Source organism: Haemorhous mexicanus, chromosome 1 (genome assembly GCF_027477595.1).
Source record: "Haemorhous mexicanus isolate bHaeMex1 chromosome 1, bHaeMex1.pri, whole genome shotgun sequence".
Classification (NCBI taxonomy): Eukaryota; Metazoa; Chordata; class Aves; order Passeriformes; family Fringillidae; genus Haemorhous; species Haemorhous mexicanus.
Window position 1 is genome coordinate 124,512,264 of NC_082341.1, and position 27,205 is coordinate 124,539,468.

Sequence of the window (27,205 nt, forward strand, 5' to 3'; positions counted from 1 at the left end):
CAAAAAGAAGTAACTATAGTTAGAGATAAAAACCAATTTTGTTACAAGACAAACTACATCCAGTTTATATTGTGGAGGAAACCTGCAATGATGTTGAGTCACTGCATTTAGGAAAATATTCTCACTTGCCCTAAGTCTCTTAGACAAAAGTACAAACTTGTTTGTGAATCATAAGAAATGAGACTCAGAATTGACATTATTTGAACTAGAATAAAACTCCCAAACTTGTAACTTTTTTTAGAAACTGATATTTAACCGTTAATCATAATAATTTCACCAATCATCTTCAAATAATAAACAGGTAGATAGTTATCACAGACTGGGTCTGTAATTTTTAAAAAAGGTAAAGTTCTCCACTCAGACATCCAGGCAATAAAAATGGAGAATTCTTTCAAGATTTCATACCAAATTGTTTTTTATGGCTTGTGATTTAAAAAACTAAAAAAATTCCCCCCACAATAACCAAGGTCCCAAAAAACATTTGTGAAAAAGTCCCCAGAGGGCGATGAGAAATGAAAGGAAGGGTTAATTCTACTGGAGTATAAATTGGTTTGTAGTCTGGCATATAACTGTAAGAAACAGAGAGCTTACTGTTTTCTGTATAGATGTTTCACACACGATGAGCGAAATGCAGATGGATAACAGCTTTAAGAGGTTTTTCAAATGGGGAAGTAGCTACCAGAACAATGTTATTCCCATAGCTGCTCTTGGACTACAGGGCAAGTTAAGTAGCATATTAAGTCATTTAAATAAAGGGGTGACATCATTCACAAGGTAGAACAAAACAAGGTTTACAGATACAGAAAAAAGGCTACAAAAAACCCCCACCCTGTATTTGGAAGGTTTGCTTTTTTCTATTTAGCCTGAAAAATTGGGAAGGACACTTCTACTAAAATGGATCTGGATTTTGATTATTTGAGTAAAATGGTTGTAATAATTCTTTCTTTGTTCAAGGGTGCAGTTGGTCTGAGTGGTTTATAAAATAGACTGACTCATTCTGTAACATGTTTTTGTGAATCCTTTCTCACATACAGGAAAAACGAATGCATTTCAGGTTTGGCCAATGAATTATAAGACATCCTCACACATTAACAAACTTTTAGGGGTTAAATAGATATTTAAATGACAATTTGTGAAAGCCAAACACCACTTCCATAATTCTGATATGTATTATGACTTGCACATTGAGTGTTTTGCAAGAATTTAATCAACCATAAAGTAAAAGATAATATTAATGTACTATTGAATGAATTACAGGGGGATTTCTTTTTTGCTTTTTTCTTTTTTTTTTAAGGACCACCCATTAGCCTTGTATGCCCACTGCCATGCTCAAAAGTTAAGTCTTGTTCTTGTGGAGTCTTGCCAATACATTCCTGAAAGTAAGAAGCTTTTTGTTTTTAATAGCGCAAGGGCTGCATTCATTCTTTTTAACATCAATAGAATACAAAAAAGGGGTTGCATGTGATTAAAAAAGAAATGGGATTATAGAAAACATACTGTGCCACAAGCTTGAAGGCTTCTGAACAAGAATGTTGGGAAGGAGCACTAGTCGCATACAAATGTAGGGTTGAGATGCAATGTTTTAGTTAATATTTTAAGATTAGCTAAAGCAAAAGGACAGTACTGAGGCCTTTTAACATATTAGAGGAATCAAAAATATAGATATAAACAAATAAAGTACGTCTATACATTAAAAAAATAAAATGGAGCTTTTCTTACTCTCATCCTTGGGATATGGAGTACAGTTTAAGTGTAGTAACTTGTACCCTTGAGCTGTTAATGTAGAATAAATTAGATACTCTGTGAATGCTGCCAATATAGATATTTTTGGAAAGTTTGGTTTGAAGAAAGTACTCAAGGATTCTCATGCCAGTTTGCCTTGCCTGTGAAACTTTACCCTGCTCATCATCTGTGACTTTTATACCTTTAAGACTTTTATACCTTTTATACCTTTAAGTCTTCAAGTTAGCTTGTTTATTTACCAGTAACCTTTTCTTTAACAATTTGGATTTTTTAAAGTTTGGTTTTCTACACTATAGTCTTCACTACATCCATGCCTGGGATATAATCATATAAACTTATGTGGTGCTAAGTGAAATTTAGAATCACATATTGGTTCTCTGCAATACATCAATGGAATTTGAGCAGATCTTCATGACACAGAGCCGTGACAACCAGGAACCTACAGAGGAGGAGACAAAAGAAATGAAGGAGCCAGCTATAATTTGACATAATTTCAGATTAATGGTGGAAACTATGGAACTGTTGTTTTAATTGGCCATCATATATCTCTAGAAAAGAACAGGAATTATTTGGTTGGCTGAGGAATTCTATGGTATCAATCTACCTTCAGCTGTTTTATAATCTTAGCATTTGCATGGAAATGCTTTATCTCAGTACCACAAAGCTCTGACAACACTAGTGAGACTTGAGGTCATAAAGAAGCATTTTGTGAAAAATTTGATAATGAGCTGTGAAGAAAATAGTCCGAAGATTGACAAGTGAATCTAGTTTAACTATCAAAAGCAGAAAAGCTGATGACTGTAAAGAGGGAAAAAATTGCTGTTAAAAAGCTATTTTACTGTATGCACTGTCCCCAGAAAACACTCCTGAAACTTCAGACACTAAAGAGAAAAATTAATGAAATTAATTACATTTATGAGGAAGATAATAAACGCTGATTAAAGACTACGTTTAAAAAACAGACAATGGTAATAGGCTCCTGGAAGATTTCCTCAAGAAAAGAAAGGAAGCCTACTAAGGTTCCTCAACTTCCACTTGGCACAAGTTCCCTTTCTTATTGTTTATGACAAGTATGCTCTCATTGTCATTGTGTTCCCTGAACAGAAACCATTGGTAGGGCTGACTTGTGTTTTGAAATGAGATGGGTTCTCCTACCTTGCCCAGGCATGTAATCCCAAAATAACTCTAGAACTGAGGATGGGAAGGTGTCAGGGAATGGATACTGCAATATGGAAGACTGGGGTAGAGGCTAATCGGGTAGGGTGAAAAAGGGTCAGCATCCAGCATCCTCTATAGATGCCATAGGTCCTGGCACAAGAAAGGATGTGATTTTTGCTACTGGTTCATTTTTTTTGCACTTGGTCTAGGTTTATGTTCTGCCAAATTAGACTAAGCTTTCACAGTAGATGCTTCTGCTCTGTTTTCAGCAGACAGCTGCTGTTCAAGTCAGTAAGATTTCTTTCCCAAACTGAGCATTCTGGCATCAGTCACCTCAGAGGGAGTAATACCATGAAAATGCATGCAGGACTCAATAACATTGAAACTCCATGGACTGTTTTCCCCTTATCCTGACCATAAATAACTGTGTGCTGCCTGGGTGACGTAATAAACAGCTTTATCTGCATTGAATTCTAGCAGAAAAAGTTCTGTATGTGCAAATACTCCTTAGCTGCTACGTGAATTGTCAAAATTGCTCTGTGAAGGAAATCTGCAGATGCTAACTTAAAGGTGTTTCTGGTATTTTTACATGAGCTATAATCATCCCTTTAACTGCAGTGTTAAGAGGTGACAGAATTGGAACAAAATTTGATCAAAATGGATGTAAAATAACTCCCATTTTTCTTTATAGACTCTAATATTATTAATCATTAATACACAGATGTGTCAGAAAGAATAACCTCTCAAGTTCTCCATGTAATCCCTTATTTGAGTCTGTAAACTGTGATGCAATACTGGGGAATGGGCACAGGTATATGTGTGGTTTGGTGCATGTATTTGCATAAAGAATAGTCTTTGTATGTCTGCCCAGTAGTGGTAAGGCCAGCTTAGTGACTCAGTTTCTGGCAGAAATTTCAGCTTTGTTAATTTTCCTGAAACCTGGGAACAAATTACTTCAAAGTCCCAAGGGGGAAAAACGTTTCCAAACTGAGGCGGTTGGTACAGAATGAATGTTGGAGGGAAAATTCTGTGATTAGGGTTCATGTACAGACTTTGAGGAAGTTTATGTCTTCAAATCTAAATCAAAATTTTTGATTACATACATGTATTTTTTTATTTTCTGTCATGCATTTCATATTATCTTTTTGACTGTGTACTATTTCTAAGTAGCTCTTATTATAGGGCAGAAAGTACTAAACATTCCAGATGACTCATGTCACTATTTTACATTCTTTTTTCCTTTATCTATTTTTTTGAAACCTTAGTTTTATTGGACCTCTTGTTTTAAAAGAGCTGAATTTTCCTCATGTTTGTTTGTGCCAGCTTCACAGACTTTGTCCTAAACAAAATGTTTTATTTGCATATTTTCCCTTTTAATAGTGGCAAACAAGTAAATTAAACTCCATATGGTACTGCTTTATAACTTTTAAAATTCTCCTTTCACTTTGGAAAATTGAAAACAAACCCCATATTTTTCCTTTGGCTAGTTAAAACTTCTTATAAAGTAGAAAAATGAAAATAATTATGGGAAAAGAAAAAGCTGTGGCAAAAAAAAAAGATTCAAAAAATAAATATTCACTTTGCTTTTTCAATGAGTTGCATTTGGGCAGTGGTTAATTTGCCCAGTTTTGATGCATAAATACCCAAAATAGTATATTCATTGTCTTTTGATTTTATAAGTGCTAAGTACAGCAAAAATAAATCATTCTATCTTTCCTTCCCTGGAGCAGTGTATCACTTTGGTATCTTGTGCTTTCAAAACAAAAGAAAAACACTGAAGAAGAAAATAATTCAGTAAATGTTTTTACTGGTGCTCATGGTTATCAGAGACAAAGACCATAAATAATTTTTTTAAGATTTGGTAGGCTGACTTGCTACATTTTAAGAGTAACACACTGGCTTGCCTTTTCTTTCATTGTCTTATATTTCTTTAGAACATCTTACTGTATGCAAAATAGAAAATATCTGTGTGATTTCAAATTATTTTTTGAGTTCATGGATCTACGTTTGACCTCTGAAATGCACAAGATAGTATAATTTTTAATCCTAAACCTCAGTTAGTTTCATGGAAAACTCCCAGTGAATTGTGTTTTGGAAGAATGGCAAAAGTCTCTCTATTTTTAAAATCTTAACAGTGTCTTGGGAAGGCAGCAATATAAGACAGGAGATTTACATGAAGTGCTTAGACAGAAATCCCAAAAAGATCAGACTACTTTCCTCCCTCTTTTTTTACATGTTTTTCCCGCTTGGGAAATTCACCAAGCAATAATTTCAGTCCTATTAGAAGTTCCACAAAATACTGTGATAATAAAAATATTATCTGTTATCAAAAATTATAATAAGCTATGAAGAGACCAGTGTTTTCAGATGATGTATTTCTCTCTGTGTTAGATTTAAGAGCTATTTTATTTCCTTAGAGTATGCACATGTGAGGTAGACTTGTTTTTTTTGACTTAAAAAGCTGTCAGTCAGCATAAAAGTAATGGAAGATTTCCATTTGTTTGAAGAAAGTTAAGTGTTTACATGTTAGTGAAAATAGACTTAGACTTGAGACATGAGCACTAGGTACATTTGCATGTGAGTTACATATTACACATGCACCTTATCATGATAAATCTGGTTTGGATAACGTGGCAGTGCACCAAGTTTATCTGGAGATAACCCTACTGTGACCTAACTGACAGGGTATTAATATGTGGATTTGGTTATGAAGGCAGAGTGCAGCATAAGATGCTGTGAATTAGTGGCATGTCACTAGACTGTCTTTTGTAAGAACTATTGTTCAACAGTACCTTTTTTTTTTTTTTTTTTTCATTTCAGGCTGGTTGTTAAAGAGAGAATTGGTTTGAGCAGGTTGGTGCACTTGGAAACGTTTAAAACTGCTGTGGAGAAATTCTAAAAACAGTAGATGTAAAGGATTTTTTTAGGCCTTTTTAATGTCCTAGTCTTGATTTGTAAAAGTGAAGGAAGTAAGAGCATATTTGAATATTAAATTAATACCATTTTGCTGGTCCTGAAAATTATTCTGCTCTCTCTGAATTTAATGGAGGGCAACATCCGCTTCATTCTGTCCTTCATTTGCAGATCTTGTCAAGACATGTCTTTCTCTTTTCCCCTACAAAACCCATTTAACCTCCTCAATAATTTAAAAAGACAAGTGCTTTATCAAGCTTTTCTGCCTTCCTTTCCTTTGCTCTCATTGATGTGTGCTTTGCAAGCTAATTCTCTTTGGCAATGTTTCGAGATTCTTTCTGGGTTTTTGTACAACAATGTGATGTATATTAGCCACAGAAGTTTCTTCTGGATGAAAAAGATACAGGGAGGAAGCCAGGAGATCATGAGCTTGAGGAAGCTTGTGGGTCATATTTTGAGGCTCTGGATAGCAGTTTAATATAGCTCTTAAAGACACAAATGCACACTCACACACAAAACTCTTTCACAAGTCCTAGAAAAATGGTTCACAGGGGAAGAAAGAGTGTTAAGTCTGAAAACACTGACAAAGACTGTAATTTTTCTCCTGTGAGATAATGGTTTGAAGCCAGAAGCAGATAAAAGATTGCCGTAAGAATGGCCTAATTCCCCATCTTGTAAAAAGGATTAGATAATTCAGTCTCTTTATGGATTCCTTACTCTGGGAAATATATTTCCACTTTTGGTTCTCCTCAGAAATAACTGCAGAGTGTACTTATTTAAAGGCACAAAGACCTGCATTCAGACATTTTGGAGAGGCAAACAGCATACAAAAAAGATTAATTTGGAGGCTGTGTCAATGTGTAGGTTTTGCTCAGCAAGTGCATATTCTTGTATTACCAGCTGAAAGCATTATGCTGTGCATTAACTATTGGTGATGTGGAAACTTTCCACAGAAATCTCCAAGAGTGACAGGAAAATAGTGTGTTTGGTTTGCAAAAGGAGATTGAATGTCAACCAAAATCCATTTTTAACTACTGGTTTTATGAATTTTCAAATAATTTTCTGTGTTCTGATGTTTAAGCACTGAGAAATGGTGTCCTTAAGAAAGTGAGTGCAAAAGCAAGAAACAGACTGTGGTTTGAATGGTAGTGGTGAAAATGAAGTTAGTTTAGATTAATTGTATCTTAGATCAGGATGAAACTCAACTAATGTAAATTCTGTATGTCTCACATGAATAGAATTGCTGGTAGAAACAACAAGGCCTGATGGCCTTGCATTGCTTCTTTAAAGTGGATTTAAAGGAATTATAAATGTCTATTGGAAAGCATGCTGATTGTATCATTAAGCATATATTCCTCCATTTTATTTAGAAATGGTACTAAATATTTGTATTTATTTGTGTTGTCTTAATGTTTGATATTGGAAATGTCTGCCTTCCTAGGTAATGTTCTCCAGGATAATCCAATAGTCCTCATGCTTAGTTTCTCTTCAATGCAGATGCTTCCTGTATTTTAGAGTGAAAACAGAAACTATGGCACTGATTTCTTAATATAACAAGGTGACATGCTGTGGAGCTTTTCTATTGTTGCTTCAGAGGTGGCAGCCACTTTTCATTACTCACCAGATTCACAATCCTGTGTTAGAGGATCCTCCTCCCATAGCTCTTAAGGCATTTTTCTTCTACAGTTCAGTGATCTAAAAATCATATAAACTTCTTTAAAATCTAATCTTCATTAGGAAGGTAGTGTGTGTAGCTAAAGCTGATGAGGAATTTTACCAAATAAAGAGTACTTTTGCCTTTATATTTTTAATAATATTTTTAATATAATTTTTCCATTATATTAACTGGTACAGTCTGTACTGGAAAACTGACATCTTCGTGTCTCTGTACTTGTGAATACAATAGGAATTTATTATGGCACAGTTTTAATATTTTTATATTTGTAAAAGACATTAGTAAAACAAATGGACTAAGTCAGAAATTCCTGGCTTTACATTTAGGTGCTGAAACAGCTTTGGATTTTACAGCAGTATAAGGGAGTGCAGAACTTGTGGAGTCAGTAAGTCAAGGTACATGAGGTCAGAATTTGGATCAGTATGTTTGGGAACAAAGAATGAAGTAAACTCATTATTATAGGCAAGTCAGGACAGATGATTATGAAGCTTGAAATACCCTTACTTGTGTCGAGGTTGCTAGGGAAAGGTGCAAGAAAAAATTCAATGTAACCTAAAAGCATGTGGGGCCTTTCAGAGCTTTTGTTGTCTGATCTCTGTTGCTATAACTTCCCTGGAGTTATGGATTTGTCCTAGGAAAGTTATAACTCAGTATTACAGTGCTATCAGAGATTAGATGTAGATGTGAAGTTTTAAATTACAGAAAGGAAGCAGGTGATTTGGAGGAAAAAAAAAAGGAAGTCTAATAAGTCAAATTTATCCTTCTTCTCATCTCTGATTAAAATTCTCTTTGGCTGACAAAGGAACATCATCATGTTATATGTATATTAAGTTTCTTTTGTTAATAAGTTCATGATATTCATTAATCTTATAAAATGTATATTAGAATTTTTGATCCAAAATTATAACTACTTCATAAAGAAACTAAATCATGGATGTATTTAGTAGGATTTTTTCAAGAGAATGGGTAACCTACTTTGAAATAATTTAAGGAAAATAAGTGATTCAACAAGTCAAAATCTCCTTAATTAAGATTCTGATTCAAACATGACACTACCTCTATTTTTCAGAGAACTTTGTTGTTGTGTCCTTAGAACTATGCACCTGTTTTGGCTGATCATGGAAACAACTTTACTGCTCTTTTTGCTGAATGATTTAAGGATTCTTTACCAAACTTTGCACTACTTCTCCTTGTATTCAGGTAAAAAAAGGTGACTGAGTCTTTAGCAATGGAGATCAGGAATTTTCCAATTAAATGTGTGTTTTCAGGAATAACGTTTCACAGAAACCAAAATTTTTTACAGTGTTTATTCAGATTCAACAAAATTTAGCTGACACAGGGCAAAGCAGAGAGAACAGCTGGAGCTGCATTGCTTAGACATGCAATTTTTCCCCTCCTCCTTGGAGAGTGCCCTTTACTGTCCTGGAACCCTGAAGGAATTTTTCTTCACTGCTAAAAATTCAGCAGAAGCATTTGTAGTTTCTTGAAATAGCAGGTTTTCGGGATTTCTTCTCAAGTAGAGTTTCAGTTTCTGTTGTTTACCTGTAGGGAACATCAGAATTTGAGCACAGTTATCCAGCTCTAGTTTGCTATGTTTAAAAATAAAAATAAGTCCTTTGCTGTGTACCAGAATTTGAAGGCCAGCCACATGCACAGTAATTATATAACTCTTGCCTGTAGTTGTTTATTTGGGATTAAAGGAGATTTTGTCTAAAAATGATAACTCTTCTGCTGGTTCATTTTAGGAAGGAATAGAATGGGATTTTGGTTATTTAAGTTACATATTTCTGGAAGAATAGGTGAAAACAGCATTAACCTAAATATAATCTAAATTTCTGTCTGTAAGTGACTATCACCCTCTAAATTTTATTTGGTACCAAAATTTCCTGCAGTACAACCTCTGTTATAAACTAGCACAAGACAATTATTAATACACATACTTTGAATCAGTCGTCTATGCAAAGAACAAATACTAGAGGGCATATATCTCACTATGAGATATCCAAAGCATTTCCATTGCTCCATTTTCAGAATAATTTATGTCTTCTCCTTAGGCCCTGATGATAGAAAGTACCTATGTTTGTAATTATTTTTATTAATCCCATGCAGTCCTAAGAAGTATTATGTGAACTATGTTGGTATTTTTTAATTCTAGTATTCTGCTATAACATTAAATTTACTTTAGTTGCTCTAACTACTTATTTTGAGAATGTCATAGAACAGCAGGGTTGACATAGAGGAGAATCATCGTGTATGTCTACATTTAGTGCACTGGAGGAGTTCCCAGGTAAGAATTTGTCCTGCATCCAGCCTTGACAGGTTGGAAAGTTGGGTAGAGAAGAGCCATCTGAAATTCAACAAAGGCAAATTCAGGGTGCTGCACCTGGGGAAAAATAATCCTCTGCACCAGCACAGGCTGGGGGCTAACCTGCTGGAAAGCAGCTCTGCAGAGAAGGACCTGGGGGTCCTGGAGGACAACATCTGTCCATGAGCCAGCAGTGTGTTCTTGTGGCCAAGAAGGCCAATGGTGTCCTGAGGGTGCATTAGGAAGAGCATTGCCAGGGAGGGAGGTGATTCTAACCCTACTCAGCCCTGGTGAAACCACATCTGGAGTGCTGTGTCCAGTTCTGGCCCTCTCAGGACAAGAGAGACATGGAGCTCATGGAGCAGGTCCAGTGAAGGGCTACAAAGGTGATGCAGGGACTGGAACATCTCTCCTGCGAGGAATGGCTGAGGGAGCTGGGCCTGTTCAGCCATGAGATGACTGAGAGGGGGCCTTATCAATGTTTACAAGTGTCTGAAGGGAGGGCTTCAAGAGGCTGGATCCGGGCTCTTCTTGGTGATGCCAAGAAATAGAGGAAGGGGCAATATGCAAAAACTGATGCACAGGAAGTTCCACCTGGACACAAGGAAGAACTTCTTTCCTGTGCAGATGACTGTGCACCTGGAACAGGTTACCCAGAGAGGTTGTGGAGTCTCCCTCATTGGAAATACTCAAGAACCATCTGTACACAATGCTGAACCATGTGCTCTAGGATGACCCTGGTCAAGCAGGGAAGTTGGACCAGATGGCCCACTGTAGTCTTTCAATCTGACCCATTCTGTGAATTGTATTTTTAAGATCATACCAGCAGGAGGACTGTGATTCACACATCCACAAGCTTCTTTGTAGTGATAGACCCTACATAATGCTTCTGCACTAAATCTAGAATTATTCAGAATATCTTTCGTCCTGAAGTCATTAACAGTTTTCATGGAATGCATTTTGGGGTCAAAGAAAATTGAAATATTTACCTTTAGGCTGTTTGCTTTTGTAGCTCTTGAAGCTCCAACATGCAGCTGGTTAATATAACTGAAACAATGTCCTCTAAGCAAGAAATCCCACTAGAAACAGATATGGGGAAAAATGCTGGCTATCAGGTATCGAATTTAGACTCACATTAAAATAATTAATAGCTGAAATAATGCTTTGATTAAAAGTTGAAGTAGTCCATCAAGCATTAGTAAGATAGTAGTTTTTAGGTAACTCTTCTAAACCTATGTGTCTTTCTAATGAATGTTTATTTCTTAATAAGAGTTTTTAAGTGTTTTCATTTTACTGTGGAGATGTCTTATGAATAATACTACTTTTGAAGAAAAAATTGTAATAGTCCAAGTACCAGAGTTCTTTTGCAAGAAATAGTATTTGTGACTTTTTTGTTGCTTGAGTTTCATTAGAATCTATTCTGATATGAATCTATATGTAAGAAATACATAAATAAATTGAAAATTGGATATGAAAATAAGGTATGTATGTGTCAAACATCCTATTCACCCATCTACCCAGTAGCCCAGCCATTTCTTCCTACAAAGTAAAATTGTATGAAGTGGACTTTCTGATTTGATGCATTGAAAAGATTTTTTTGGTGTATATGTATTCTTCATGAGGCAATGGACCACTGAAATATATCTAAATTCTAGAATAAGATGAGCATAGTTTCAGTTATTCATGTCGGGTTTGGATTTATTGAAGCTCAGAATGGGATCATATTATAAAATCTTGAAAATTCTGATGGGATAAAAGAAGCTGCTCCACTTCTAGAGATACTTTTTATATGAATGTAATGTAAGCAGAAAATGTTGGAGTAATTATCCTTTTAGTTAAATATAAATGAACTACCAACATGGCTGGAGACAAGAGTATCACACTTCTGGTTCCTGCAATTTCATGCTTATCTTTCTAAGACTGAATATGTGCTTGCAGTAAATGTGCTTATGTATGTAGTGAAGGAGGATTGGTGAATTGTATTGCAGTGGAAAATTTTGTGATTTTTGAGAGGTTCCTTTTTTTGCGTAGTTATTTCATTTGCAATTTGTTTTCTCCCAGTTTGAATATCTTCAGGATACAAAACAATTTGCTTCTGTTTGACAAACTAGGCTTTTAAAGAATTGGCAACTAGAGCATTAGAAGCCAGGTACAGAGCTATAAAGGATTCATAGAAGTAATTTTCAAAATTAGGTTTACAGCTTCTAACTTTTATATTTTGTTGTCTTGAGTTTCATGTTCTATGTATCTGCCACCTTAGTAAGAAATATTGTGAATTTACACTGAGCTTTCCATCATAAATATATGATTCTAGGGGCTATAAAAAGAGATAAAAGTTATTGGGGGATGGGGTTGTTGGGGAAATGGTTTTGAGGAGTACAAACAGCAGATGACTTAAAGATCCATCTGTATTAGATAACTGTGAGAATCATAAAATGTGAGATTTAGATAGGGCAGATAAGGGGATTCTACTTGGTTTCAAAGGTTAATTTCAAGCTTAGTATAAAACAGCTACAGAGAGTAGGAATACAGAGTGAAAAGAACTTTTTTTTTCTTCCAAGAGATAAGTTCTTTCTTTCCCCAAGGTTTTACCTCAATGCATTTTTAAGATTCCAGGGCTTTGCAAAATTGAATTGCATTTTTCTTATTCTTTTCATGTCTGAATAAACCCAAGGTAAGATAACCTTTATGTAAATGGCAGTTATATTGCGTTTAGAGGTACAAAGCACTTCTTCAGAGCAGAATTTGTGCTCAGGATTCATAAGAGCCTGGAGAAGGATGGTGGGACTCCTGGGATGCTCATTTGAAAAAACTGATACAAGCATTATTTGTATAAATTGCTGTCAAGGCATTGCAGTCAGCTGGTGCAGCGGGAAAGCCTGAAGACAAAGTCTGCCATAATTACTGCATTTTCCTTTTAACAAGTAACAAAGGAGGAGGAAATATTCTTGCATACATAACCCCTGTGGTGGGTTAACTTTGGCTAAGGGCCAGTTTCCTACCCAGCCAGTAGGATGACAGGAGAAAGTAGAAAGTAAAAGCTTGTGGGTTGAGATGAAGACAGGGAGATTGTTTACCAGTTACTCTAATGGGCAAAGCAGCCTTGATTTGGGGAAAATGAGTTTAATTTATTGCCAATTAAAACAGGTTTAGGTGATGAGAAACTAAAAGATATACATTAAAACCATACTTTTCCTCCTCCCTTTCCTGGGCCCAAATTCATTCCTTCACTTCAGACACCACTCTCCACCCACTGAGCAGTGCAGGGGAGACAGGGAATGGGGGTTTGTGGTCAGTCCATTACAGATTCTCTCTGCCCTTCCTTCCTCACCCCACTTTTCACCTGCTCCAGTGTGGGATCTCCATCAGCTACTGTCCATCCCGGACATATTCACCTGCCCTGGTGTTGGTTCTCCAGGGGCTGCATGGGATATTGCCTCTGGCATTTCACCGTGGTCTGTAGGACAGTATCTGTTCAGAGTATGGAGCACCATCTCCTTTGACCTTAGTGTGTCCTCTGCGGTTTCCCACTCTTCCTGTTCCCTTCTCTTCTGCCTGTGAGGCATTGTGGCTGGCTCTTCCTTAACTATGTTTCCTCCAGGGTGCCACCATTTTAGCTGAAGAGCTCAGCCATGCCCTGGAGCCAGATGGAACCACCTGTGACTGGCTCAGGGCAGCCCCAGCCTCTCCTCACCAAGGCCACCGCACTGCCAGCACATTGGCATGGACATCCAGTGCAGTCCTATTCCATTAAAATATTTCTGAAGGTAGGGAAGGAAGCTTGCAGTCTCACATGCACACCAAACCCCCAGTTTTGTAAAATGAGACTTACAAAAATGCATGAGCTCGGATTCAGTTGGCTGTTCCTTGGAGACTAGTTTTAGACAGTCCAGGTTGTGATTGAACCATGAGTGTGGGCTTTTCAGCAAAGCTGCTCTTTTAATTAGGGCAATATTGTGAGCTGGATATCTAGCCAAGGAAAATCTTCTTCTGTGTCTTATCCATTGAATATGATTGCAAATGTTTTCATTGCATTTTTCCACAATTTAGATTGCAAGGGGATAATTTGGCAGAAAGGCCAGAAGATGTCTCCATGGTATCTCAGACATCTGAGCCAGCAGTGTCAGACTCTGATGGTAAGTTATATAAATATTTGCTGCTCATAAAAAAACCCCAAACATCAACATCTTGAATTTGAGAGTAGGGGTTATGTCTGTAAAAGATGAAACACTTCCAAGAGAGTGTTCCTGGGCATTTGAACTCAATAATTTACACTTCAAATCTGTTCAAAGAGCCACTAACATATTTTTTGTCATGGCCAATTAACACTCCAGAATAATTCCTAGGCTTATTTTGAGAGGTGCACAGGGCCAGAATTTGTTCTTACTAGACAGATTTTGTGTTAGCACACTAACATTTAAAACAGCTCAATATCATAGGCATGGGCTGTTCATTGCTGCTTTTATGCCAAAGAATGGTCTTTGAAATATTTAATTTATTACTATACAGGCATCCAGATGATTCAAATGTTTTACAGTAGAAAGAAAGAGTTTATAAAATAACTCTGAAAAATACTTTTTCCCCTCATACAAACATTTTCATATGTTGGGTTAATCTGCAGTCAGGACCCTCAGACTTATTTCAATTTCTTCTCAGGTTTTTGAACTGAGTAACACCTGAAGTGTTGAAAAAGGCACTTCATAAGGGATATCTTTCCAGAGAATGTCCAGCTTTCCTATGAAAGATAAAATTGATGAAGGTTAACTTTATCTTAGCTGCTGCTGAAATGCAGAGAGAAACAAATAGAGGTTATGACAGAGAATCTGCAAAAATAAATCTTTCAGTCCATTCCCTTACTGTCGAACCAGCCGAGTCTACAAATTGTATGTTTTGATTTGCAGTGTAGTCTTCAGCAGCCATGGACAAGTTAGCTATGGTGATCAATTAACACAAAAAAAACCACCAGAATGTATGTTTTTAAATTATCCTACTCTCTGTCTGCTATCTAATGCTATTGAATATACTATTAGATATCACAGCAACCTGAGCTTTCACTCATTTCTTTTGACTCATTTGTAAACCAACCATAAGTAACTAATATGTCTTTAAAGATTAATTTCTCAAACTGATTTTGTGAGAATGTGTGGTTTCATGCAGTCAAGACATTGGCTTTTCTTTTTATCTGCCATTGATCATTGAACAAGGTAATAGGACGCTCAGAATCTCAAAACATAATGTCCTTACAATCTTCACGAAGATTGTCAGCAAGAGATGCTCAGACTGGTGACTTAATCAAGTCCTGTGAAAGGAAGGCAAAATTCTATTCTTGTGAAAGTGATTCCCAGAAAGGGAGGTGGTGGTGGCTTGCTTGGGATGAGTAAGGGAATATGCATGCATGGGATTATTGCAACAAAAGCAAATAGATTGCTAAGACAGACATGGGGGAAAAAGCTCTGCAGTTCACAGAATAATTTTTGAACAGATCTCATCCTTCCATATTCCTTCCTGTGTACCTTTGCTCCTGAAGTGAATGTATGCCCACTTTGCCCCGTCATGTTCTAAAATTGCAGGCTTCAATTAAATAGTTATGATTTGCTAACTAGCAACGACGCCAGAATTAAAGAAGGTGAAACTATCAGAAAGTACTGGATGCTGTGTAATATTGGAGCTGGGTCTTTCATGGTCACAGAGTATGGAGCACAAAAGTGCTGCCGCTGTTCTACCTTTGGCCACTTCATGTGCTTCTGAATATTCTGCAGTCAATATGGCTACAGAGAAGATGGAAGATGCTTTCTTTAAAAACCACCACATTCAGTAAGATACAAGGAGTAAAATTTAGATAGGAAGGTGGGGCACTGATATTCATGTTGTTATAAACATCTATCTCATGTCTATGAATATAATGGACCTGTTAGTCATGTAGCTAGGAAATAACAAGGCCTCTTGGGCAAAAAGACTGAGGTCAGTAGTAAGGTAATGCCAAATTTCTGTCAAGAGGTGCTCTCAGAAATGTTCAGTGTTTCGTAACATATGGTTGAGTCTTTTTTTCCTAAAATGTTGGCTAGTGCTACACTTCAATTTGAAAAAAAAAAACACAGCTGGATTTCACAAGTAGGTACAGACTATAAACAGACACAGAACTCAGGCAACTGCCCATTCTATCAATCTTCCCTAAATGCAGCACAATATTTGCTCTCTTTGCATCTGATACTTATTTCCAATAAATATTATTATGTATGAGAGGATGATTTAAAAAAAACCTCATAAAGATATTGTTAAAAAACCCTAAGTAACCAAGGCATTATTGCACCAAATTTTTAGTTATGTCCTCTTACAGATGTATTACATGATGAAATAGTGACTAGCAGGCTTCACTTACCAGGTTTATTTGAATTTATGTTCTGCTATTTATCAGTACCAGTGACCTAATGAGGGAAAAGTGTATTAGGAAGTGCTGATGCAAACCATTCATTCAAGAATAAGCAAGCAAGGTGCTGATGCACAACAAAGTTGACAGTAGCTTTCTTTAGATAATGATCTGTTTCTGTTGTTAGATCTGGAACATCTCTCCTGTGAATTTCAGATGAACTAAGCTCAGAAGTAATTGGTAGAGCCGTTAAAAATAAGCCTCATTTTAAGCAATTCCACCTACTAAAGTCTATGCAGGAGCTTATGTGAGAAGATCATGTGCAGCATCAGACACTATACTGACTCCACTGACAATCTGGATCTGATTCTAATTAACCAGTACACTGATTTCCCTCTAGTATAATCCTGCTGAACTGTGTTTGATCTAAGTAGTAAAAATGAGAAGTAGGAATCAGGTCTCAAGATAGAAAAAACACAAGACACGTGAAAGCTGCAGTTTCTTTTCACTGTCCTAAGCTTTACCTCTCAAAAATGTTTCCCTTTTCCATTAGACCACTTCACAGGAAAGAACTAAGGGAAGAATTTCATAGTTCTTGATTTTGATCAGAAGCAGCAGCGTAGATGACTGCACAGTGAACTTTCCCTGTAGATGCCAAGCTTGTCTGGTTTGTCTCTTTGGTCAGTTCTCCACTGAGCCTTGCTCTTGTTCTGTAGAGGTAGATGGGGAGAATTGCTGAGGCTTCAAAAGATACACAATACAACAGAATTGATCCAGAAAAATCTACGTCCAACAGCCCCCAATGTGTTTTTCAAGTTGGTGGGATTGTAGAAGCAATCTACTTCAGTATTTTTGGGGGTTTTAGATATATAGAAATAGTATCACTAAAGGATAATTGTTCATTTGCTCCCAATTTCCTATAAGTACCATGCAACCTTGTCTCACTTGTTTAATTCTCTTCTGCTGAAGTGTACCTTACCCTTTGAGGGAAGCCATGGTATAAGGCAGGAAAAGAAGACGTTATTGCAAATACAGCTTTTGCAGTCTGTGCAATCTTGTAGAAGTAAGTTTAAAATGCAGTAACGTATTAGGGAGTAATCTCCTAATACAGGAGAAATGAAAAGTATAAAACTTCTAAACCACTTCTCAAATATCTTTGAAAAGCTGTTTATTATGTGAGTTTTGTTGCATGTATTCTGCAACTCCACATATTCCTGAGGTGTGGGCAAAGACTTGTTTCTTTTGTGACTCCCCCTGGAATAATATTGGACCAAAGATAATAGGTTCTCTGATACTCATGCCACTGTGTAAATGTGGTATTTCCTGTTTTATTGTGCGGTTACATCTACAGCTCTACAGTTTATATTGTGATATATAATTCTTAGTTTGCTAAATAAATTTTGCTAGAGCAAATTTCACATCAGTAGTTTATTCCCTATCAAACAGGAGTCACTGGTTTTTTTGGGGTGTTTGGATTCTGGTTGGTTTGTTTGTTTTTGTTTGGGTTTGTTGTTTTTTTTTTCCCCTTTTAAGTGTCATTATAGTAGAAAGTTCAAGAGACATAAGTATGTAGAGGAAAAGTTTGGAATTGGGGATATTCAATAGAAACATGAACATATGAAACACATATAGTGTTGTTCTGGGTGGAACTGCATGATAAGGGTAAAAAATTAAGGATGCAAATATGTGGGGATTAAGATTGAGAACTAGATAAGGCAATGGCAAAAGTGTGGCATCATTTCACAATTCCCTGACCACAGCTTTGCATTATCACCACCTCTTTGCCCTCCGCATCAATTTGTGTTTGCAGTGAATTGGTAACCACAGTTGCCACGCTTCACAGTAAGTTCTGCTTTCATAGTAAGGGTAGCCTGAGATGTTTAACAAATGGGATTCTGGAAACATAAGGACCTCCCTGCTAAGTGTTGTAAAAACAGCAGAACACAGGGAGGATCAGGACGTATTCTTTTGTTAGGCTGCTGATGCAGCATCTAAGTGCCTTAGCAGAGTGCTAAGCAAAGAGTGAAACTGCATAGAATGTTACTTGGAAATTTCTTTCTCTGACAGGGTTGCATCAAATCTGTTTGAAGTCATTATACGTGCATCAAAGAGACATTTTAGACTCCTCACAAAGTTCTGTCATTTTACAAGTGTGACAATATGGGCAAAAATTATACTTTCAAGGCTTTTAAGTGTTGTCTAAATTGACCAAGTCCTTTACTTCAGGAATTTTAACTGAATTATTTGAATATAGTTTTATTAACTTTATTAAAGCTGAAGATCCACTACTCACTTGTGTAAAGGGGAAACAGTATTTAGTTTAAATAGTAAAGTCAATAAAGAACCTAGATGACACCTTGGCCACTGAAGGAAGCTTGCTTATCACTCTAGTCATCTTAGAGACACTGTTCCATGTTGCATTAAGGTTATAAATTAAAATCAGACATAAATTATAATCCATTGAACTGTAACTGAAAAATAGTACATTTACAGTAGCCACATTTACCTTCCCAGCAGTAAATTTTTAGGCATTACATTTTCAAAGTGACTAACACTTACTTGATTAGAGTGATTTACCTTTCTCTTGTACCTCTTTCAAACAGCTCAAGTACCTGGGGTTGAAACACTCACAGAAGATATTAATGAGTTTCAGAGTGCTTCTCAAGTGACAGCATCTGTAAGTACCTTCCCTTATGGGTAATCCTATAATTTTTAAAATTAGTTTCATAAAAAATAGATTTTGCATGGAGATAAAAGTTGTGTTTGCCAGCACTGTCATCCTATAGAGAAAAAAACCAAAATTTACATAACCCTTCTGAATTTTCAGTTCTCTGCTCTAATTTTTTCATTCTAGGAAAGGAGGTATTTTGAAATATGTTATTATAATCTACAAAGCCACATGTTGTTGGGCTTGCCCGTTGGAAGTGCAGTAATTTTATACATATTCTCTATGTTTTGAAATTCTAGTCAAATATTAATTTTACCAGATAATACTCAGTTTTACAAATTGAAGAGAACAAAACAATTCAAACTCTAAATTTCATTCTGAAATACGAAAATTTGGTATCTCAACCCTAATTTAGATTTCTGTTACCATTTGCTTGAAAACTAGTAAGAGCAGTTTAGTTAAAATGCGGCTAGTTTATTTGTATGTTTTAAAAGAATGCAATATTATGCTTGGTAATATCTCCATCTGTTCTTTTCTTTTGAAACTTAAGAAAATCTCTGCAGATATGTAGTTTGTGGAAATCATAACCAGCAGTAAAATAATTTTTAAAGAATTATATTATCGTAACTTTGGTGCTACTAGTATTGCACCAGGAGTTTGAATATAGGTTAAAAAAAGAATTGTGGGGTTTTTTCCCTAAGGCAAATAAATTTACAATAGTTGTTCATTTTTGCAAAGTTTTAGACAAGTGTAAGAGGACACATTAATTCCTGTTCAGTCTGTTCAGCTAAACTGCTTAATAGCACACTTTAATGTTGATATAGGAAGTGAAAGAAGGGCTCAGTATTTGTTAGCTAAGAAAAAAGGGGCTGTATAAAGAAAGAGGAAAAATGGCAATGCAGATTGGTCTTGAAGTCTTTCAGGCAGCTGATTAAGCAGTGTGAATAAAGCTAGATAGTATTGAACATGAAGTATTTACAACCGTCTTATTTATCAAGACAGTTGAGGGATATGGTGTTCCAGATCAATTCCTAAAGCTCTTTGAGAACTTGGAATGCAAGAACCTCACAGAGCATTTGCTGATATTGGGCAAAAAGAGTAAAGAACAGAACGTCAGCTGGCATTGCTTTGAGCTTCTTTTTCAAACCTCCTTTCTGCTTTCCACCAGCAAACAGAGGGGTAAAATAAATTTTGCAGTGGTTTTGGAACTCACATTTCCTTATTGATTTGGACTCATAGCTACAAAGTTTGATTTAGTAATTCTGCAGACATGTAACATAGGGAAAGAGAAACAAATTAATTGAATTTCATAGAAAAAATACGAAGAAAACAAAAGTTAATTATGCGTATTAGCAAAATCTTGTTACAGAAAGATACAGCCTTCAGCTGAACAGTTTTACATGTATGCTCTGTGTGTGCAGGCTTAGACAATATGTATCTGTGTTCATTTCATGCTCTGGTAGTTCCAGGCTTATTTGAGGTTGCTGGGAGGATGGAACTGCCAGAAGCAGTAGGATTCCCTGGGCTGAATCCCTGAAAGCTTGCTGATGTTGTAATTACCAGGGCTGCAAAGAGAAGAGCAGTTGCAGCTCTTGCTCTGCCTGTCCATCCTCTCCTCAGGGCAAAGGCAGATCATTTCACATTCCTGAGCTCTTGAAAAACTACTTTGCCTAAGTTTCTAAGGAGCCAGTTGTATTAGTTCATACTCTTTGGGGTTTTTTTCTGGTGTATTGTGTCTTAGTGTTCTTGCCTAGATAGTGTGTTGCTAGCTGATTGTTTACTTTTGTCTCTTTATAATGGCTAGATATTCAAAATTAAATTCAACTATCCAATGCTTTCTCTGTAACTGTATCTCTTCAAAATGAAACAAATGATGCAGCTGTTCTCCTTGCCTTTCAGGGTTCCAAGGGGAGATCTGTTCCATGATCCCCTAAAAATTTTCAGTGAGACTTATTCTTTGGCAATCTTGACATACAAAATATAGATATAAAACTGAGATGCCTCATAGGAAGGCTGTGTAGATAAATGCAATCTTGAAATGGATTTCCACAGTCTTTCAAAGTAGTGAAACATATGCCTAAAAAAAGAATTGATACCAAAATGTATTCTCATAATTTGAATCATTTTTAGATATTTTATGAGATGCAAGATGCGGGAAAAATAGAATAATGTGTTGATCAGACTTTTCTCAGAAATTTGGCAAATTGAATCATGGTATGCACACAAATGTGCATATTACATGTAAAAAATCCATGGCTCAAGTTGTGCAATGTTTAATATTGATTCTGCATTCCAATAGGCTAATTTGTGTTTGTGGCTAGTTAAATAGATGATTATATAAATTCTTCTTTGCTAATTTATATTTGACAAATTTTCCTCAAAGGTGCCTTGGCTTTCAGAGGATAAGTGTTTTGAGAAAAATTGTAGGACAAAATAGCAAGAATTATGCATAAGGATTTTCAGAAAGAACCTTTGGGTTCTTTTTTTCATGTCTCATGTTTGAATCCACATGTAAGATCTTTAATGTGGGTACTAAAACAATCTGGATACTAGTACGCAAACGAGACAGGCGGTATCTATGTCTATTGCATGGTTCATGTAAGTTACACTATGGTTATATTATTATTTTCTTGCAACTTTGTATATTTTTACTGTTCTATTCCTGAAGGCCCTGGTTTTTGTAGTTAGGCCTTTTTATTTATACTTTTTAAAATAGAATATTTTGCTATGCTGTATTTTTCATAAAAAAAGTTAATGTTTGAAAAATTGAAAACTTCGATTTTCAGTGCTGCACAACCCCAAACAAGGCATTCTGGGCAAATAAGTGAGTAAACCTGGCAAAAAGCTGGTTGAGGCATTTACAGGAATCAGCACTTTCCCCAAGTGTTTTGTAAGAATTCAAAGTGGAAACAAGCATTCAAAACATCCTTAGAGATCCTAGTTTACTGCCTGGCAAATACTTTTGTGTAATGAAAAGTGCCAGGCAAAATGCAAAGTCTTTTTCTTGAGATCTTTTCACTGCGGTGAACACAAAGTTTGATAGCCAAATGTTTAAAACTTTTCCAGAAACATAAGGTAAAATAAGACTCTAAGAAAATATAAGAAGTTATACTAGGAAAAATTTAAGTGGCCTGGAATTCTAGCAGAAATGGAAAAGCAGGGTTGCAAAGGAAGCTGCTAACTTTGCAGTGACTAACAGAGACAAATAGGGCACAGGCACTGAGCAGATCACATGGAGTAGCCTTTGCCTTCTCTCTGATTTGTTTCTTTTACCACCTGGATCTAACAGGACTTATGCTTAGTTTTTGGGGGTTTTTATGTGAATTTTGCCTTGCACATGCACATAAAAAGGTGTATTTTTCTTTGTAAATTATCCATGTAAGGCAAAGCAATCCAAATGCAGCAGAAAGAAAAAGTTGTCCAACTGCAAAAAGCATTTCTGCATGAATGTCCCTTTGGTTTTTGCTCTTTATTACTGTTCAAAAAATACTGTAATAAAGTGTTTTATAGAAGTGTTTTGTTTTAAATAAATTTTTTCCTGTATTCTCTACTGCTTTGAAACATGTTATTTGGCTTCATAGAAGAAATACAGACATGGTTTTTCTGTGATGAATGCATAAATTCTTTAATTCAGTTTGTAAAATTACTTTAAGCTTCATGCACAAGGAAAAACTAAGCCTTTATTCTTGCTTTCAATATATGTTGAATACAATAATATTACAATGCTGCATGATTTCAGTTCTATTTGTTAGAAATTTTCATAGCTTTTCCCATTTTTCCCCTAGAACAATAATATGAAGTAACTGAATTACTTGTTTGAATATAATCAACAGAAATCATCCAAACTTCTGCATTTAATTAAATCTCTAAATTATTTACTGGGTTGGGGTCACTGTTTGGCATTTAGCAGTTTATTCATTCAAATAGCTATTTTAGGATAGCACTGCCACATCAGGAACAACAGCAGTGCAACTTTGCAGTAGTAGGAATTATAAGGGTCACATTTATATCATATTTGTGTAGACATTTATGTGCAAATTAGAGATTTATGAACATATTTGTGTTCAAATTGGTGTGTTCCGACACAAAAATTTTCAAATCCAAGCTGAATTTTGTAATTATGTAGAAAAAGCTTAGAGGTGAAATTTTGGATTTTAACTTCAAAATTTAAATCTTCTACAAAAATAATAAGTTAATATTAGATTACTTCAGCTCTTCCACAGGTAGTAAAAAAATCCCTACACAAATGTGTATGTTTAACCACTGTTAGGTAATTTACCAATATAGGATGGTTAGAAAAGCATAATATCAAGGTTCTTGGGAAATAAGTGATTATTCCTGCAAGTAGTTAGGAAAGTAGTTTGAATTGCGTACCTGGACAAAATTTGGTTGAGACCTCCCTTATGTCAAACAAAATCCATAAACTAGACATAGATTTTTTTATATACAGAAAAAAAATTCTTGGGTGAAAATATTCTTATTAGAAAATACTTCATCTTCTAGACTATAATTCAAAATTGAAAGAATATTCTGAACTTTAGAAAAAGGAAATCAATGAATGCCTTGTTTTACCTGTCTAAAATTTTGTGTTCTTGGGCATGACAAATTCAGAAATATTAATCCAAATAACAGTAAATAGAACTGAAGTTTAGAAAAATTTATTCTGGTTGCATTTCAAAAACTGAAACAAATGTGATTCCCAGGTGACCAGATATTTTCTCCTTTCTGCTTTCCTGTAAACAGAAAAACTGTGTGTAAGTTAACTCAAAGTACCATTTTTTTAGTGTAAGGTTTAGTGTAAAATGTGCTGCTGGCTGACTGCCACGGGAAGCCAAAAGCTTGTAATTTCAATTACATGGCATTTCAAGTAGAACAGGCCCTAATGTGGAAGAGGGGATTAGAGGTGGCAGCTGATATTGTAACAGAGCTCTGAGAAGCCTTGTATTTTTGCAGTATCAGATGTTTTGCTCACCTTATGTCCTTGAACAGATTATGGAAGATAATGTTGATGTTATGAAACATCAAATATTGGATGACCTCTTAATAGAAAGTGCATGTTAAATGAAGACTCCTTAAACAAAATATTGTACAAAAAATATTTTTAATACTTCCTAGATTACAGATGAAATGTTTTGGGGAGGTAATAATGTCAAATTTATTTCAGATAGACTGTCAAGAATTGTTTAATTCTGCTGCAGAACATCTGTACTTGCCACCTGCTTGGCCAGAGTGGGAGGGACACTTGTAAACAAATTGTTCAATAAGGAGGTTTTGGGTTGTGGGGTTTTTTTTTGTTTGTTTCGTTTTCTTTTTTTTTTTTTAATTTAGAGGGATCTCTGTCAAATGTCTATTTAAGATATTTAAGTTATTCAGCAAAGAAAAGCTATGTTATTGTAGAAGGCTAAGCCCAGGTGTATTCCTTAAACTTTTGTCTCCTGAAGCTATCAATAAAATTTCCACTTCATTAGCAAAACCAAGTAGAATCTTAAGTAAAATAAAACCACTTTTCATATACTTACAGTTTGCTATCTAATTTGGTTTCACCTTTTACTCATTTCATAGTTGTCATTCAGTGTAGGTAGTCTTCCGCATCCACTGGGCATGCATGGGAATACCTTGGTTTTACTCTGAAACAGCTCAAAACAGCATAGAAATACATGCTGAATAGTTTATTAACACTTTTTATGGCCAGTAAGGAAGAGTAATTTATTTTCTACCAAGTACTTGATTTTCAGGTGATGTAAGCTGGAGCCCTAAATCTTGGTCTTAGCTATTCTGAAAAGCTGTACTTCTGTAGAACTCACCAGGTGTCACTGGGTATTACATGGACCAGGTCAATTCAGCTCAACAGTGAGATCAAAATATTCAAATCTGCACTGGCTTTTTTTGAGGGACAAAAGCTGTACTGATTCATGCTGTGTAGCATTGTGCTGCAGATTGAAGCACAGAGAGTGAGCTTGAAAAAACTTTCTTACTCTTATTCATGACCTCCTTAATTTTTTTCTGTTCCACTGTGGTATTCCTGATAAGTTATGGTATTTTCCAGAAGTTTGGGGAATCAGTGATGAGAGGGATTATTTCTGGCCATATTGTGTGTAATTTTTTATTTTAGCTGTAATTTGGCCAAGGAATATAAGGAAGAAAAAAGCAATGATAATGTGTTTTATGTGAAGAAATGAATATGATATATAAAGAAAGTCACTTAAGAAATTGACACGGAGTTGACCTTCAAAGTTGACAAATGTATCCCAAGTACTTTGTTTGAACATATTTCTGGTGCAGAGCTCACTGCCTCACCTTCAGAGTTTGAAGGTGATGAACAGGACACAGAGTTGTTTCTGCAATTTAGAAAGACAAGAATGTCTTTCAGTAACATCCTCATTCTTAGATCTCATTAATCCTGTTAATGCAAATAGGCCATTTATAAATTTTGTGCTAATATTTATAAAGCATAATGAATGAGCAAGGGCAATGGTAGTTTGGAAGATGCTGAAATAATTGGAAGGATTCTATGCACATACTTCCTTCATACATGCTGTATTTTTCAACTACATTCAGTCTGCTGTGATTATCTTTAAGGTCTAAGTTAACAGACATTAGTGTTTCATCTCTGCAGTTCCTGGCCAGCAGACAAAGGATAAGTTTTGGTGAAGTGCAGTAAGAATGTTTAAATAAATGGTTTGCAAGCCTGAATCTCTTTCTTAAGTGACATATTTAAACTGCTGCTATGTATCCACTGGAGAGAAGGCACTGCAGGGAATTCTGCTGGAGCTGTACAAATTCATTTATCCTTGCATTTGAATTGACCTGCTTCCAAAGCCTTCTTGATAACATCCCCTACTTTCAGCTTGTGTTTATCTTCTAGGAATAAGAGTGTTGCATAAATTGTTTGCTGGAGACGCTGAGGACCTCTGTCTGTGTTTATGCATTATGCACCTAGATGAACTCATAGTCTCAAAATGTTAAAATATATTTTTAATGCTAAGTGTTATTTAGAAATATATAAAAAATGACCTGGGTCTGCCTCCAAAAATGTTGTTTATTATAGCTGTGGAATTATTTAGCTTCAGAAAAAGAACAAAAAGTGCTAACAGTACAGTTTCAATTAATTCCTATACCCTTTTTTCCCCAGATCATTTTAATTCTCTATTAAGTAAGCATTTAATTGGAAGTTACTATTATTATAAGCACATAATTTGTTATGAAATTAAATTGCTAATAATAAATATCTCATCTTCCATAGAAACTATAGCAATACTGTTCTGATCTTTTGTGAAGCTGTTGCCTGAAAAAAATGTCGAAAGCTTACATTACGTGAAATAGAAGATGCGCAGGAAGAGTTACAAAATTAGGGGGAAAATTCATCCAGAGTTGTCCCGGTTTCACAGGGTGTTGGATCAGTGTATCTGAAAAGGAGTTTGAATATGTAACAGTGGAGACCTTCCTGTACTCAGTCACCTTTGTTTTGTATGAGTCTTACATGACTACTGTGCATAAAGAGAAGAAGTACAGTAAAATCTACCAAATCTACCAAAAATCAGCAGAGGTTTGTAGAAAAGAAAGATAACTCCATTTCCAGAAGCATTTCCAGGTCATGGAAAGTGAAATAATCTCATCAGGCTAGCCTTTGGAAGTATGTTTTAAGGAGGTCAAGGAGTTACTAAAAGCTGATAATAATTTGCTATAATAAGCTTGAATAGTCCAATGTAAGAATATTAGAGGAGCAGTTTGGTTTTCAAGTATTGCCACAGACCACTGGCTATTTTTTATTCCATATTTCATCAAAGTTGTATTTATTAATAAAATTGTATATTCAAAAAGGGATTAATCCTTATAACCCTGCCTTGGTTTTTTTGGGGTTTTTTTTGTATGCTTTTTCCCAGATATGAAAATATGCCCTATAAAATGCAAATAAAAATGTCCTTTTTCCACCATAAAAATCTGGAGACAAAAAATATCTAAAAATTGGTTGAAAAATGAAAAAATTGGAGTTCTCTTACATACCTTTTCCCCCTTCCCATCTCTTACTTAATTTCATTTATTTCAGAGGAACTGATCACAGAATAATATACTCTTCCATTTAGAGATAGATATTGGATCATTAATATCCATTTGAAATAATTATTTTGTAATGTAATGTAGTAGAGATTAATATTCTGCAGTGAGCTCGACAATGCAGTTGCTATTTGGATGGAGAATTTACAGTGAGGACCCAAGTCAAAAATGCTCAAAACCTCTTAGGGGAACAAGCAAATCATGTCTAGTGACATGTCTGAAATAAAAATGTTTGAAGGTGCCTTCACTTCTGGGTAATTTACTGTTTTATTCAGCTATTCCTCTGTATTTGCATGGGATTAAAAACAGGTAACCTTAACC

At 35.6% G+C, this 27,205-nt stretch overlaps 1 protein-coding gene across 2 annotated transcripts in view; it reads left to right on the forward strand.

The window, feature by feature from the left end:
• C1H8orf34 (chromosome 1 C8orf34 homolog) overlaps positions 1–27,205 on the forward strand; it is a 150,262-nt gene that overhangs the window by 100,541 nt on the left and 22,516 nt on the right. For both annotated transcript variants that reach the window (XM_059861819.1, XM_059861828.1), the window contains 2 exons: positions 13,845–13,930; positions 18,765–18,838. In XM_059861819.1, coding sequence (XP_059717802.1) covers positions 13,845–13,930; positions 18,765–18,838 — 160 coding nt within the window. The remainder of the gene's footprint in view (positions 1–13,844; positions 13,931–18,764; positions 18,839–27,205) is intronic.